Source organism: Lonchura striata, chromosome 3, assembly GCF_046129695.1.
Source record: "Lonchura striata isolate bLonStr1 chromosome 3, bLonStr1.mat, whole genome shotgun sequence".
NCBI classification, from domain to species: Eukaryota; Metazoa; Chordata; class Aves; order Passeriformes; family Estrildidae; genus Lonchura; species Lonchura striata.
The window spans coordinates 85,672,774-85,689,946 of record NC_134605.1 but is presented as its reverse complement, the minus strand read 5'-3'; the positions used below and the strand labels follow the sequence as shown (position 1 = coordinate 85,689,946).

Genomic DNA, 17,173 nt, shown 5'->3' with positions numbered 1-17,173 from the left:
TTAATGAGTTCCACATTGCAGGCTTGTGCTTAAGCTCTAAGTCACCTAAAATCTATAGAAGTCAGTAGGAACAAATTAAATGTTTTTAATTCATATAAATGACTGAAGCTAGTCAGAGATGTGTGTCAGTTACACACAATAGATTAAAAGAACAAAAAAACCCAAAACCACGGAAAAGCTTTTACAAAAGCAATATTTATAAAATGAAACTTAATAAGTGGAAAGAAAATATTTTAGAAGATGCACTGGTAAAGGAAGCACTGCTAGATAAAGCCACAAGAAAAAGCAGTGTTAGGTTGATATGGTTTCATTCTGTAAGAATCCTATTCTCTGACCCACAGTTCTGCATAAAGACATTGGACCTTGCAGAGCAGCCACTATAACAGGAACACTTTCTAGAATTTCACTAAATGATGAAGAGGAGGAAAAGGGACCAAACCCAGAAGGAATGAGCTATTCAACCTTGCCTGGAAACATCATCTCCAAAGTCATCATCCAGCAACCAACAGGTCTCCACATGCCTATGAGTATGAGTGAACTGGCCAATCAGTGCTTGAAAAAAGACAACAGCGAGCTGCGGAGGACTGTGTATTTATGCACTGACGATAATTTGAGAGGTGCAGATATGGACATAGTCCATCCTCAAGAACGGATGATAGAGAGCGACTATATAGTCATGCCCCGGGGCTCAGTAAATACCCAGCCATCACTGAAAGATGAAAGCAAAATGAATATAGGCATGGATACCTTGCCTCATGAAAGGCTTTTGCACTACAAAGTTAATCCCGAGTTCAATATGAATCCCTCTGTAATGGACCAATTTAATATCAATTTAGACCAGCATCTTCCCACACAAGAACATATGCAGAGTTTGCCATTTGAGCCCCGCACAGCAGTGAAGAATTTCATTGCCTCAGAGCTGGATGACAATGCAGGATTATCAAGAAGTGAAACTGGATCCACAATATCAATGAGCTCTTTAGAGGTCAGTGGTGCACAAACAAATTGCATGCGCTGTCGTTCTAATTTTATGATAAGACAATAAATTGTGTCTTGTGTCTAAGGGGTGAAGCTAATGTTTTAATTCAGTATAAATTATTGTTTGGGATCATACACTGCTGTTCATATTTCTCTTATTATCAGAAGTGTTTATACCTAGAAAACAAGACTAAAGTTTCAGAGCCAGTCTGTATGAAACAATATAGTTCTGGAGATTTAACATTCCACACGACTGCCGAGGATTTCGTGACCTACCAGGTAAAGTACACTGGAAAATTCTGTGTTGCTATGAGAAGAAAAACTATTCCTGCAAGATACAAGTGCTAATCATTGGCCCTACCTGCAAGCACATGCAGTTGAAAATATTTGCCATTTTATTGCTGACAATCATATCCGTCTCAGATATGATAGGTCTGATTCTGCTCTCATTGGTGTAAATCTTGGATTCTTCCATCCAATAATTCACCGTTTACTGATTTAGTTTTGTTTGCATGTGCATGCAGGCATTGGTACAACTGATGTGTGCAATAGGTACAGGTGGGCTTCGTGTGGAGTATCACAGATTTGAGACAGATTGCAAAAGTGAACTGAAAAGCCTTTAAAAGGCTTTCAGTTATTGCTACAATCTGTCTGTGTGTTTTAAGTAATTTCAAAGTGAAACTGATTGAAATAAATGATTAAGATCTGAGCATAAAACACTGCCATTCTTATTAAGCTTTTACCTGTGAAAGCCAGGAGTGAGCTGGAGTTAATTTCATACTTGGACCAACTTAAGAACTGGGAATACATTTAACCAGCACGTCAAATGTTGTGAAACATGACATTCTGTGGGACAGAGAAAGACAAATGAGAAAAGCATGGTACTCACTCATTCTCTGAAAGTTACGCATGGAAAAAAATTCTACTTTATGTGCAAACTTGAAGCCATTAGCTATTACTCTACAATGTTTAGACCTGTTTGTGTAGGGAAACAGAGTCTCAGCCTTATTTTTCAATTTTTAGATGCAGCTGTAGCTGATTCTTCATAAATGGTGGATTCTTATGGATGTTTCTTTTAAAATGGAGTTGAAGTTTTATGAAGTTTAATGAAGAGTTTGGGCAGAAGATCAGAATTAACATTCTTTTTAAGAGATACCTTTACAGGCTTTGAATGCAAAACATTTTCCATGCTGTTTATATTGTGTGTGTACTACCATGAATTTTTGCAAGAGTTGATTTAACTTAAAAATTAATAGGAAATTAAGTGTGTGGATCTGCAAGGAATCAAAAAATATCCATATTTTGGTTGCCATTAAGATGAATACATATAATCTTGAACAAATTTTAAAATTTTTTTCTAAAAGATAGTTTAAGTTCTTGCCCTTTCAGTTCTCAGATAGACAGGCTCTTTCAAAGCAAGTCTGCATTGTTAAAGAAATTACTGTCCGCAGTTCAGGTATGTTAGTTAATAGATCTTAGGTGGTCCATGGGAGTTCTCAAATTTAATGCAACCCCAGAAGCAGAATAGTTAAGGTCACCTTCCAGTATTCTGTCCCACCTATCTACAACACTGTCTTTCAGATAATTTTTGCCAGATATAGAGGCTTAAATCCAGTCCAGTTAATATTAGAGATATGGATATGTGAGGAAGATTCATAATTCTTAAAGAAGATGGACATATATGCCATCAAACTTCCACTCTAAATAAATTTCCGGTGATACCTCTTTTCCTCCATTGTTGACAAAGTTCATCTAGGATACCTTAAAAAAAAAAAGCAGATCTTAGTTTAGTTGTAAAAATTGTGACAATAGTTACTTCATTGTACACAAAATTATTGTTCTTGACACCACTTTGGAATATAAGCCTGAAAATCGATCAGTATCATGTACTGCTCCTTTAAAGTTATTTTTCTAACTGTATTTGTATCATATATTAACTTTACCTCTAAGATGGGACGTAGACACGGAATCTCAGTCACCATTCTGTATATCATTTTTATGCTCAGGAGAGAGTACTAAGTATGTAGTAGAAAATGCAATAAAAATATTACAAGATAGTAAATATGTAGTCTCTCCTAACTTGGGAAGCATACTAGGTTTAGCGGGCTGTATTTGGTCTAGAAAGACAGTGATGTTTGTAAGCCTCGTGAAACACAGCATAATCCCATGTATTAGGAAAAGAGCACAGATATTAGGGCAGGTCAGAAATGAAAGAAACTCTTTTGGCTTTTGTGTCTGCCTTTGTGATTCCCAACATTACTTGATGAGGATGTGCTTCACCGAACTGAAGATAAGGATGTGCTACACTGAATTGAAGATAGGAACATGAAAGAAAATTGTATGTAGAAGAAAGTCAGAGTCTCAAGCAGATCCTGATAAGCAGATCCAGCCAGATAAAGAATGTAATTGTGTTTTTACTATGCAGTTGTGTAAGAAGCAAGGGTTGAGGTAAAGCCCAATTTTTTTTGGAAGATTGCAAGACTTTTCAAAAGACAAGGCTTTGTCAGACATGGAACAGCAAAACCTGCAGCAGGACCTTCAAGATCACCCTGCCGACCTCTTTCCTGACAGAGCCTGACTAGACCAGTTCTAAAGAAGATCCTGAGCATATGAAAGCTTCTCCCTCCTATCAGCTTGTAGTCAGAACATAGATACAGTATCAGCACAAAAAATTGATATCCTGACTTCTAACAATGAAGGGAGTATCCACCACCCCCCACCATTAAATATCTAAATGTAGACATTTCCCTTCTGAAATGGAGAAAGAGCTCTTCACATTTGGCTCCCCTACAGAGTCAATTGAGACAAATAGCCATTTTTAGGCCACTTTTAGACATCTGCTCCAGGATGAAGTAAATTACATGCCTCAGTGCATGTGTCTCTTTTCAGATTCCATAGAGGAAGCCAGAATGAGTAGTTCAAATACAAGCATCAAAAATGCTAATGTCCTAGATTTAGTCAGATGCATCCTACTCTTTGTCACAAACTTTCTTCTAAAACTTTTATATGTATTTTTTTTTTCTGAAGGAAGTGTTTAGATGTGAACAATTAAATGCTTTACTATGTCTGGAGGAATTTTAGTTTGCAAAAGATAGTTTGAGAATGCCATAATATTTACATACAAGTATTGCCCAGATAAGTATAAATTTAAGGATGTGCAGATTCGCAATGTGCAAATCTGTGATTTTTATTTTTTATTTGGTATGCACCCAGCACTACTTATGTGATTATAGGCACAGGCAGGCATATTAGCACAACATAGAGTTTCTGAGGAGGACTAATCAAACATCTGGTTAATCTCCTGAACATTCCTTATCTACATGGATTAAAACTGGCTTTGCTACCTTGGCATCAAAGTGGCTTGTAGTATGCTCCTTCAGTTCAAAGTGTTTTGATTTTAATGAAGAGAACACTCAATACAATCTTTTGGAATGGTTTTTGTTTTGAAAATTTACACTGAGTGTTGTGCTCATTAAAATGAAATTACTTTGAAGTGAAGTATTGCATTCCCAGACACTTAGATGCAGAGGAAAGTTAGGAGGTTTAAATGTAGAGGAAGAAGCTGATCTGGGAAACATATCTACAGGAAAAGTAATTAATCTCTTTTTATTGGGCAAAAAAAATGTATGAAGAAGCAGATACCTGTGAAGAGACTTGCATTTTACCTTTGTTGAAGAAGAATGAGTGGTTCTTTGAAGGGAGCTTTGGTTAGTGGAGTGTGAGCAAAAAATGGTAAAGAGCTGAAAGAAGACAAAGACTATTAAAATGATAAAATTAAGAATATGTAAATACAGGAAATATAAACATTTATTAAGGGGGGTGGAATTGGGGAAATGTTATGCGCTTTATAAGAACAGGAAGGAAAAGACTTCACAAATTATTTGTCATGTAAAGAACTAGAATTCTCTTTCCAGTTTATTTATTTTAGTTTCCAGTTTATTTATTTATTTCCAGTTTATTTATTCCAGTTTATTATCTTTTTATTTTTCTGCCTCCGATTCTGCTGAGAGATCTTTATGTGTAGAAAGTTGATTGTGTCACCAAAATAATCCTTCAGTATTCATTTATGAGAGCTCTTAAAACATTCAAAGACAGTCAGCTCTGTAAGTCCTTGGCCAAATTATTGACAGGGGACTTAAGGAAGAAAATACTGTTACAAGTGAGAAAATACAGGGATATGTTTAAGATAGTGAAGTGCAAAGAAAAGTTAAAGATAGGTAAAGATAAAGGGCAGGAAAAAGACATTAAAAAAAAAAGGTGGGAAATATGACAGCAATGGAGAAAAAACAAAATGAGGTATTAGGAAGAATGAGATAAAAACAGCAGGGAAAGAACAAGGCATAAAATAATAATAATAAAGTCCCCAGACCAGGAAAAGAGGAGGGGAATACAAAGTTAAAAAAATCAATCTCATCAATAAAGTACCAGGGCATCAGGCAGGAAAAAAAAGCAAAATATTGTGAAGTCATTTTGATTTATGACATGAGAAGTAAAAAAAAGAGAGAACAGAAACAGAGAGATGAGCACCACAGAAATTTCTTCTTTATCATGTTTCCACATTGCACATATTTTCAGGCATTCTATATCTCAGATTTCTATCCCTCCCATTCCTCATTTCATTCTTCAATAAGCTGTGGAGACAGCTCTTGCCAATTTTGTGACTCTCAGTAAAATGAAGTCTAGCCCTATAACAACCCTCTCTTTCTTTCACTGAGTGAGTAGGTCCCAGAGTCCTCTGGCTTTAGAAATTGATGCAGCTTATTTTCAGGTTATCTTACAGAAATGGGGGTAGAATGAGGCAGAGTTTATTGTAGCAACTGAAGATGTGAAGAACTGAAATTTTAGTCAGTCCTGTAAAATGCAGCATATATTGCAGACTTTATATTATCATTGTCTATTTAACAAGTGCTACATTTTCCATCAAAGCATTCAGAAACACAAAGCAAGTAGTCTTAGTTGATTGAGTAAATAAATATGCAGGCTTCCCTATAAAAACAGGGTGCAGCAGGCCACAATAATTTGTCAAAATACTTTTAAAGTGGGAACTTTGAAATTATGTTTATGCTGTGTATTGGCATGCTAAATTTGCTAGCATGTTTTAAAGACTTAAAATTCTTACATTAAATTCTTTTTTTTCATGAAAATTTCCTGGCCTTATGTCTAGCTCATGTTATGAACTAGTAGCCAACAATCTTGTATTCATAAACTAGAGTGTTTTTCAGTTATATATAAACAAAAGGCATTTAAAATCAAAAACATCTCTCCATGTTTCACCTTTATATCTCTGAGGGCCAAACAAGATTTTTCTTTACTTTTGTTCTGGGAAAAAATCCTCCTCAGGCTAAGATCTTTTGTGTCAAATCTCTTCTCAGAGCAAATTATAAACTGCTGATAATAAGACTTTATATTAATGGAAGAAGGGTTATAGCCCTCTCTATAATATGGTATCTCTGGTTTCAATTATGCTTTCCACAATGGAATATATCTTTAGGAGTATCTGATGTAATTAATCAGATAGTGGTGTAATGCAGAGTAGAATAAGGAGAAAAACAGGCATTTGTCATTTTACAGACATGGAGAGGGATTTTATTAGTCTTTTAGTAGGAGCAGCTCTTTCCTGGTGCCAGCGGATTAGCGTGTGCTGGTGTATGGAAATTATTTTTCAAAATTCTATTTTTGTCCCTCAGCAGAGTTCAAAGTTGTTCTGGAATTACACAGAAAAGCTATACATGATTAGCACAAAGTAAAATTGATTTTAAATGAATTACTACCACAAATCTCTTCACAGAGTTTTATTTTGGCTCTGGCATGAAGGGTACAGGGTTTTTTCTACACAAAATGGGTTTTATCAATAAAGATTGAAGAGTCATAGAAATCAGAGATGGAAAAATTCTTGTCAGGTCATCTTTTTTATCAATGCAAGAACACTCTCAATATGTTTCTCTAAACATAGTCAAACTTCACTTTTAAGACTAGAGTGAATGGCTTCCACTGTTTCCCTCAGCAATTACTGCATAGTTACATAAACTTAATTTTTTCCCAATACCAAGTCTGATTTTTTCCAGGTTTTCCCCATATTAGTTTTGTTTATCAGTGTTCATATCCTTCTAAGGTTTCTGTACAAGCTTCTTCCAGAGACAAAATTACACAAATCTTCATAATGCTTTTATCCCTTCCTCCTAAAAGAACTTTTTGCTGCTGCTCTCCTCTGAAATTTCCCCAGTTTATGGGTATGATTTGGCTTCTTATAGTGTAGAGCAGCAATGAAGAACTGTCTGGAGTTGACAAAGAGGTCCATCACACCCGTGCCTGCTTAAATTGATCCCTTTTTTATAATATTTGTAACTGTACATGGGTTGAAGCCTACCCATACCCTCTCTTTTTTCAGAATTACACCAGCTAACTCCCAGCCACTGGCTAATTGCATGGATCTTCAGTTTTTTTATACATTCCCTTTATTACTGACTCTTGCAGTTCTCCAGCGTTTGGGGCTCTTCAGCTTGGAGAACAGATGAGTGAGGAGTGAATAGGAAACTAGTATTCATATCTCCTATAATATCAAAAAGAGGAACATCAAATGAAAAGTCAAAGGCATAAACAACATAATTTCCTTTGTCATGTTTTTACATATTTAAATTGTGGAATTCACTACCATAGTACATTTTAGATTTACGAAAAAGCTCCTCCCAAGGAAATTCTGAAACTACTGAAAACTTATGAAATATATTGTGGTAGAAATGTGATTTTATACTTGCCCTTCTCTTTATCATTCCTGAAACATCATAACGTAACCTGGTCAAATACAAAATACTAAATGAGGCAAACCATAGATAATATCCTTTACAGTTTCTTGTTAATTGTATTCTTTTAGCATTAATACTCAAGTGAATCTCCAACTGATCCTTGGGAAAAACCCAACAACTTCCAGTGTAATTTTTGTGTTGCTAAAATAATTCTCAGTTTTGCAGGTGCATAAAGGGAAAAGCTTTTTGAAAAGAAACATGACCAGTTCAGCAGCTCATTTGACACAAAGAAATTTCCCCCCTTACTCTACTCAGTTGCCTTTTGTCAGTTTAATGTGTAGAATGAGATAGATGCTTGATTTCTGAAAGCATTTAGGTATGTGTGAAAAGCTCCATTTTCTTCAGTCAAAAGAGACATAACAAACTTCATATAAGAAAAAAATACATGCAGTCACAAGTAATGCAATTATTTTAATGGCTCTTATATATCATATAGAAACTATAACAATTGAGTAAAATTTCAACTTCCAATTGAGACTGAAGGGAAACTCCTTCATCCTTGTATGTTTCCCAAAGACTTCATGCTTCTGGATATGTTCACTCTCTCAAATAATAACACAGCTGTCATCTCAGGACAATGATTTAGCAGCCAGGAGGACCTGGTCATGTACCTAGTGGTGTCAGTGACAACACTGCAGATAACTTTCCATGGTTCAGGATCACATTCATAACCAGCATCGTTTGGTTTTCAAAACTTGCAGAACTTTGCTGTTCCTGCGGCAGTTAGATACAGTGGATGTTTTATGCTCGAGCAGCACTTGTGCTCTATTTCATTTTATGCAGCCACACAAAAAACGTGAAGCACAAGCACAGAACACCTGTTCCTTACTACATAAGTTTAAAATAAATATTCTTGTTGAGCCCTAAAAAATCCTCACTGAAAAAAACCTGTGGTATACAACCTGTTTGGTCATCACTGGTGCAAAATTGCAATACTTGCCTCTCTCTGACAGTAGCACAACTGAATATTTTGCAGCCTTTTAGATATGTATTTTCACCATGTAAACAGTGAGAGAGTTGTCTATCTACTAATAGACAAAACCTAATAATCCAGCTATGCCAGGAATATTTTCAACACAGTCAAGCACACTTAAAGCAATATACAAGTGTTTCAATTTTACAAATCACAGTACCTAGCCAACTGAATCTGTTCTCCTAATTTGCTATATTTTTACTTAGAATTCAATGGTATCAGGTTTATTACCAAATTCTAACTTAAAAATAGCTTTTTCAAACATTTTCAAAGTTACTCCTGTATACTTCACTGCAATATCTATTGTACATGTTTCTTATTTTGTAACCACTGAGCCTTCTCAGTGGTAGATGTGGTCTAATTGTACCTTAAAAGTAGATCATTCCTCATCACAAATGCATAGATTCTCTTTAAATCAGGCCCTGATGACTAAAGATAGCTTCTCCAAAGCTTGTTTTGTTGGTTGTTTTAACTTGGACTGTTCTTTTATAGAGCCTCAGAGCCCTTTAGGCATCAGAGTGTCGACAGTGTTGCAGTAATATTTCTTATATTATTGTGGATTGGAGCATTAAAATTTTACTACAAAACCAGACAACGTGTCACAAACTGGTATAATCAAGGGCTCAGAGGCCAAACATCTTCCACTTTTTACAGCTGGAAGACTTGTAAAATAATTCCTTTCCATTTCAGGAAAACAAAGCAGCTTACTAAAACCTGTAGGTTTGTTAAATCAAATAAAATCAAAATCAGAAACATTCTTCCTCTTGACTTAGTGAGTTTGATTCTTCTTTACTGAAGAAATTAAGTGTGGTGTGAAAAGGTTCCTTCACCATGACTTAAAGCCATCAAACCCTATCATAAAAATTAGGGTTAAACTTTTTGGGTTTGGGACTACTTTTATCTTCTTTAACCCTGCTTCCTGAAGATGGATGTATCTTTTTCTTCATTCTCAAGTTTTTTTCATTCTTTTCAGTTCTCCTAGCTTCTTCTTTCTACATCTCTTTAATCTATTGCAAGCCATTTAATTTCCAACTCTTAAAAAATATTTTTATCCCTTCTTTAAAATATTCCTGTTTCTTTTTTATATAGTTTGACTTTATAACTGATTTCTTCATGGATCTAAAAAATTCTGTGCTAAATTATTTGTAACATGTCTAAGCAATCATATTCTGTTGCATTTTATACAAGTAATTACTTCACTAGTAAATCATTCTTGCTTTATATCAGATGCTTTGAATCAGATTTGTCATAAGTTTAAAACAAAGTCATTGCTTTCTCCATTCAGATTGTCATTGCAAAGAAACAAGCTGAAGCTATGGCTTCGGCTTGGTTTTGCTGTCATTTATTCCATTAAAATCAATGGAGTTGTACCAATGTACGATTGATGTAGGAAAGAATCAATTTCTGTAAACCTATAAAAAGTCTAAATCATAGATATGTATAGGTATCTGTGTAAAAATGTATAAATATTATGATAATTTCAAATACCACAGAAAGTATATAAATATTTTATACACCAACAGGTTCAATTGCATGCAAATAACATGCACATTATGCATCCCAGTGAAATGCATTCTGGTTTATTTCAGAGAAAATATGATTATACTGGTCTAATAAACTATGCAAAGTCACACATTACTCTTAAATTATCAAGATCAAAATCCCTATCTCCTTACAAAATACATAATATATACCTGATAGGAAAAAAATAATGTTATTTAGATTCATTAATATGACTTGAATAGTCCCCTTGTTAATAAAACCTCTTTTTTCTTTTTTTTTACTGCTTAATAGAGAAGAAAATCACGTTATTCGGACCTTGACTTTGAAGTAAGTTTTACTGAATTATTCCTGAATATTAAAAGTATTTTCCTAAAAGTAAATGTGAAGTGTTCATTTTAGTAGATTTTAGCCTTCTGGCATAGTAAATGCAATAGGGTTGTCCAATTGATACTGTACAGAACATGATGAAAAATTCATTAAAACTACTTTGGTGCAACTTGTTTGCAAAATATTCTGAGATCAGGCTGTCATATTCCAATATTAACCATCATTATTTCAGTTTTTAAATTCTTTGCCTTTTCATTTTCATCTGGGTTTGGTTTTTTTGATATTTTTTTCCTCTTTTTTTTGGCTGGCTATCTACTTACTGAAAAACCGTGACACTTTTATAGGACAGGTTAAATCACAGCAGAAGTTTGCCTTGCTCAAGGGATTTTCAATAATTTCTTTTATCCTTCTTCAATACTACTTTACTGAAATACGACTTTCACATCCAAGTAGTGATTATAAATGTGTCAAATTTTGAATGATGTAGTGCTGTGGATGTCAAAGCTTATGGATCACATGCTATATAAAAAATTAAGTTCACGTAAGGTTCTTTAGGTTGGATATGCATAATTTCTGACTTAGATCCTGTCGAGTGAGAAGGTTTAGTTGTGTTCATTAATGACCATTTTGTTCTCAGTCAATACAATTAAGTCTCTTAGAGATTTGTTTGAATTTTTTTTCACTGATTTCTACCAGAAGGAATACAGCAGTTAGTTTTCAAGGGGCTGTTCATAATTTGAAATTTTCACATAGGGCATCTACTCATGCATAAAAGCAGTTTGATATAATTCACTTTGTGTGTCTCCAAAGAAACTGAACGATTATATTTGTATGGAACCTACAGACATTGGGCTAAAATTTGAAAGATTGTTCAGCACATATCAACCATAACATCAAAAATTCCCCTGTTTGCAATTACCCTAAATACACTTTAGGATAAATACATAGAAAGGAAGAAGAAATACATGAAACAATAGCAAAATTCTGATGAGCAAGAAACTCTAATATTAAATTCAATCATAAGTTTTATAACTGTAGTGATATAAAGAATTCTAAACTTTACTGGTTTTGTCATTGAAAAGTAGAAATATTACAATATGAGCATTCTCTGTGGCAACAGATAGTAAAACATTCTTCATGTCACTCAGGAACATAATCCAACACCAAATAAACACCAACAATGCCGTACACATTCTGCCCTCAAGAAAGAGGATTTCTCATTACATATTTTCTCTTGACTCACATGGTTTCACAGGCTCACAGAATGGGTCATGTTGGAAGGGACCACAGAATGGGCCATGTGTCCAACCTCAAATACAACTAGCAGGGTCATCCTAGAGCACATGGCACGGGATTGTGCCCAGGTGATTCTTGAATAGCTTCAGTGAGGGAAGCTCCACACCTCTCTGGGCAGTCTGTGCCAGTGCAAGGTCACTTGCACAGCATCCTCATATTCAGGTGGAACTTCCTGTGCATCGGTTTTTGCCCTTTAACTCTTGACCTGTTGCTTGACACCTCTGGGAAGGGCCTGGAAACCTCCTCAACACCATTTTTGGATACTGATAGACAGTGATAAGGTCCACTCTTAGTTATCTGTTTTCAAGGCTGATCAGGCCAAATTCCTTCAATCTTTCCTCAAAAGATAGATGCTCCAATCCCTTAATCATCTTTTTTGCCCCTCCCCGGACATGCTCCAGGAGCTCCATGTCCCTCTTCTACTGAGGAGCCCAGAACTGGACACAGCACTCCAGGTGTGGCCTCACCAGGGCTGAGTAGAGGGGCAGGATCACATCTCTTGACCTGCTGACAATGTTCTAATGCACTCCAGGACACCATTGGCCTTCTGGGCCACAAGGGCACTGCTGGCTCATGGTTCTTCTTCCATGTTGTCCATGGACACCCAGGTTCTTCTCTGCAGAGCTGCTTTCCAGCCAGTCAGCACCCAGCCTGCCCTGGTGCAGGGGATTATTCTTCTCCAGGTGCAGGACCCTGCACTTTCCTCTGTTGAGTTTCAAACAGTTCTTTGCCCATCTCTCCAACATGTCCTGGTCCTTCTGAAGGGCTACACAGCCCTCTGGGGTATCAGCCACTCCTCCCAGCTGTGTGTTGTTTATTTACACCTTTTTGTTTACTTGTTTGCAATACTGTTGTTCCAAGGCCTAGTATTTTTAGAATTACTATTAAACTGCAGGAATTTGTTTTTTCTTTGTAAAAAGGAAAGGATGGGGCCACTGGGGTGCTAGAGTGTTGAGGAACTGAGAGCATCAGCAATACTGTGCCAGTTGCTACTGTGTTTTACAAGTATTAATGCAGACTAACCCCACCTCACCCCCAATTTTATGATTTTTCTGCTTAAGTCTGTAGGCTTTCCTGTATCATTACACATAGTATGGCTGTATAAGGTAAAATAAAATAAAAAAGACAAAAAATGTGAAGATAATGTGGTGTGGCCAAAATGCTGCTCTTTGGATTCCCCAAAGCAGCCTGACTGCAAAATTGAATACAGTCTGGATGTAAGATCAAGCCAAAGGGATTGAACATACTACTTAAATGTTTAACACATTCACTGCTTTGTCTGTGTCCAGTGCCAGCTGGCACTCTCTGAGACAATGCCCTTCCATATTTCTGAGGATTCCAAATCATAAAATGACATGGATGTGGTTCTGAAGATAACAAATGTTAAGTATGCAGTGTGGACAAGGGTGGGAAAAGTTTGGCTACCTCTGTCCTTTTCCTTTTAACACTTTCTCTGCAGTCTCTACACTCTCAAACTTTCACGTGTCTCTATAGACATTCAAGGCAGATACTCCAACTATGTCTATCTCAATAACTTAGACATTTGAGGAAATATTCCTGGGTGCCAGAAATGCCAGATTTTAAATGGATTTGTTTTTAGAAAGACCATCACTATTTTGGTCTGCACCACCCTTGTCTTTTCAAGAAGTTCTTGGGTGTCATTAAGGAACTCAGTTCAATCTGGGTACTATTCACAATAGACAATTTGCTTTTAGACTAAGGGAATTTAATAGAGTTTAGTATTCATGGAGAACATTCCATATTAGTTGTTGCCAAAGAATTGTCTTGGACATGTTTGACTTATTACTATATACTTACTCATGGTTTCATACTTAAAAAATAAAATAATTCTAGTGGCTTCCAATGGAACATTCACCTTAATATAAATAATTTGAAAGAAAACTAATAAAAATGCATTATAAAATAACATGAGAAATGCCATTTTTCTCCAAGAGCCACAGAAGAAAGACAAAGCCAGCTGCTATGCAATGTGAACACAACTAGACTAAGACTACATAACATCACAAAATACTCTCTGTCTTTGTTATCCCTAATACATCAAAAATACATATGTTGTTTTAAGGGCCTTTGAAATGGATTATAAATAACAAAACTTCTGTATCTGTGTGGGTTCTGTTATAGAAAATGTGTTTCAGTCAAAAAAAAGGCAGAGAGAAAAGGATGACATCAAAACTGTCATGCACTTACCATAGATATCAAGGTGGTTAGAGAGGGGGGGTATCAAAACTGGGCACCTGTATCTATTTTTCCCTTTTTAAATAGCTTACCATTACATTCTTAAATTATCCTTTCATGTAGGAAAGAAAAAAAATAATGACAGAGTGTAATAAACAGGGCTTAGTCTGTCAGCAGGAAGTATTTCTGCTACATAATATACTGTCCACAGTTAGATTTTGTAAAACACTGACCAATCTAGTTGAACTTTGAAGTTTGCTAAATGAACAGTCAACATGAAACAACTTTACAGCTCTTTTCTTGCTATTAATAAAGATAAGTTTGGACTCATTCATGCAGTCTGGTGTCCAAAACATGAGCAAAATTATAGGGCTGGACATTTTGGATCCTCAATGCCACAGGCTGTGCTAACCCCAGCTAAGTGCCCTCCAACTCCTGTCATTTTTCTCTACAGCTGGACAGGTAGATTTTCATTAAGTCTTAGCACTAACAGTTAGCTGTCAGATCAAATAAAGTTCATTGTAATTATGTTGAACAGAAATACAGATGCTGTAGAAATTCCCAGGAGGGCTTTATAATAGGTGAACACTGGCAGTTACAAAAACATACAGGAGAGCTAAACAGTACTATTGGCATGCATTTTAGGATTCAAAATGTTCAAAATTTTATGTTCTTTGAGAGAGTCTGACTTTTGGATTTCCCCAGCTACCCCACTCTCTCATTTCTATCAGCCATTCATTGGATCTACTCTGTTAACAGTATTTATGCCAAATAATTCAGAAAATGCCTCATTACCTTGATCCCCAGGATTCAAGGCATCTCCAGATCTGAGGGAGAGCAAGGATACACAGAACAAGTGCGAATACTAGACTGTCTTCTTTCCTTTCCACAGATCAGTAGACTTGCACCAACATGTCTATTGATAATGCTAAAGTGATCACTGGTTGCTGGAGCTGCATTCTGTCAGAATTTCATCTGCCATAGCTACTTATTATAATACTACTACAACTCACAAAAGTTTAAAATCATTCTCTTACTAACTTGAAGACATAACTTTAAAGCAAAGGTAAAAGAATTATGCCTGCAGGTAAAAATTATTTCTTGTTCCCAAGTTTGGCAACTGATCATACCTATAACATCTTGAAACAACAGCATGTTTCAATTAGAGGGCTGGGAAGGCATTTCCCCATCTGTTCTTTCGACTTAGCTGCTTTGTTCAAGATTTGAGAGAGAACATTTTTAACTGCAACAATGAAGAAAATCTCCAAGGCAAATTAAATTACTTGGTAACGGCGATGATGATGATGACTATGTTGTTATTTATGAGACTGACCACAAATCACAGAATCACTGAATAGCTTAGGTTGAAAGGGGCCTTAAAAGTCATCTAGAGCTAAGCCCAAGCCACTGGCAGGAAGACCTTCCACTAGACCAGGCTGAGCCTCATCCAACCAGGCCTTTAACACTTCCAGTAATGGGGTATCCACAGCTTCTCTGTCTACCTGTTCCAGTGTCTCATCACCTTCTTCACAAAAGTCTTTTTTCTATATCTAATTCAAACCTACCCTCTTTCAGCTTAAAGCCATCACCACTTTTCCTGTCACTATATATTCTTGTAAAAAGTCCTTCTCCAGCTTCCTTGCAGGCCTCCCTTAGGTACTGCAAGGCTGCTGTAAGATCTCCCTGAAGCATTCTCATTTCTGTTAGAGATGAACACCCTCAGTTCTCTCAGTCTGAATTCACAGGAGAGGTCCTGCAGCCCTCTGATCATCTTTGTCACCCTCCACTACACTCACTCCAACATGGACCTTATGTTGGGAACCCCAAAGTTTAATACAGTACTGCAGGTGGCATATCATTAAATATTTGTATTTGTCTTGAGTTAGAGTTCAGATAAAGCCCTATCATAAATAAAAAAGGGAGCTGGGTACAGAGTTACATTTTAAGCTTTCCCCATCTTGCTGACAGCCATCCGCATTCTGAATCCTTCTCTTCAAAATACACAGTCTATCTGATTTAAGAGTGGGAGTAGAAATGTGGAAGGGGTGTTGATTCAGCTTGACCCCCTTTAGGGTGTGGGGCACAAGAGTTATGGAACCTTCAGGAGACACCACAAGAAGATGTGTGTCTGCAGCCTGGTGGCTGACTGGTGTTTCTGGCAGGGATGCAACATCAATGGGCAACTGTGCAGCTGTACCTGAAGAAAAAAGGGCAGCACAAGTTCAGTTTCCATCCTTTTCACATCCTGATGCTGCTACAATCATCCTAGTATTAGTGGTTAAGATCTCCAGCTTTGTATTGTTAAAACTTAGTATTTCTAAGATTAATAAAGGGGTGTAGTCCACATTGCCCATTTAATAGAGAAAACAGAATAACAGGCTAAAATACTTTGTAGGTTTTTTTTCTCATAAAATAGAATGAGTTACCCAACAGAGCATATTTTCTAGAAAGGAGATAACCAAAAATTTAAAAGAAGTCTAGAAATTGAGAGTTAAAGTTGGAAATTTAAGTTGCTGTACCTTCAGTTCAGATTGTTCTCTATAAGCAACAGGGAGGGAGTGGGTGTCAGTAGGTAGGAAGTATGGAGTGGAAGCCAGGAAAACACAAAGTAACCAAAAGATCCATGGGTACATGTTCATAACAGTCATGCTGCTATTAAGTATAAAATGTAAAGATTTTTTTTCTGGCAGACTTCCCGGTGCAAGTATTTTATTTCTCCTCCCACCTGCTTCTCCTCAGGAATAATGTAATGAACTGAGTAAGACATTTGCATTATTCATGTTTGCTATTTAATGACATCTTGGGTACATGAATTAAGGAAAAGATATCAGAAAGTAGCATTCTCTATATTCCCAGCTTTCTACTAAAAAGTTTCCAAATGGAGATACTTGTTTCACAGTGTTACATTATTTCCTGCTTTTTAGAGCTAGTGGTTTAACCCACCAAAATTGTTTTATTCCCATGACCAGCCTCCTTTTTTAAACCAATAATAATATTTGAGATAGAACTTCTTTTTATAATTTTATGCATATGAAAATTGCTATATACTCCCATCTACCATAGCAGCAATATCTGAAAAGAATCCCTAGGAAGTCAC

General features: G+C 36.2%; 1 protein-coding gene across 13 annotated transcripts in view; it reads left to right on the top strand.

The window, feature by feature from the left end:
• Positions 1 to 17,173, top strand: part of ADGRB3 (adhesion G protein-coupled receptor B3) — a 446,612-nt gene that overhangs the window by 424,969 nt on the left and 4,470 nt on the right. For 6 of the 13 annotated variants that reach the window (XM_021530142.3, XM_021530139.3, XM_021530140.3 and 3 more), the window contains 3 exons: positions 342 to 985; positions 1,144 to 1,257; positions 10,549 to 10,584. In XM_021530142.3, the coding sequence (XP_021385817.1) occupies positions 342 to 985; positions 1,144 to 1,257; positions 10,549 to 10,584 (794 nt within the window). Of the gene's footprint in view, positions 1 to 341; positions 986 to 1,143; positions 1,301 to 10,548; positions 10,585 to 17,173 lie in introns of those variants that run through there. The other 7 variants (XM_021530143.3, XM_021530145.3, XM_021530141.3 and 4 more) reach the window with 4 other exon arrangements.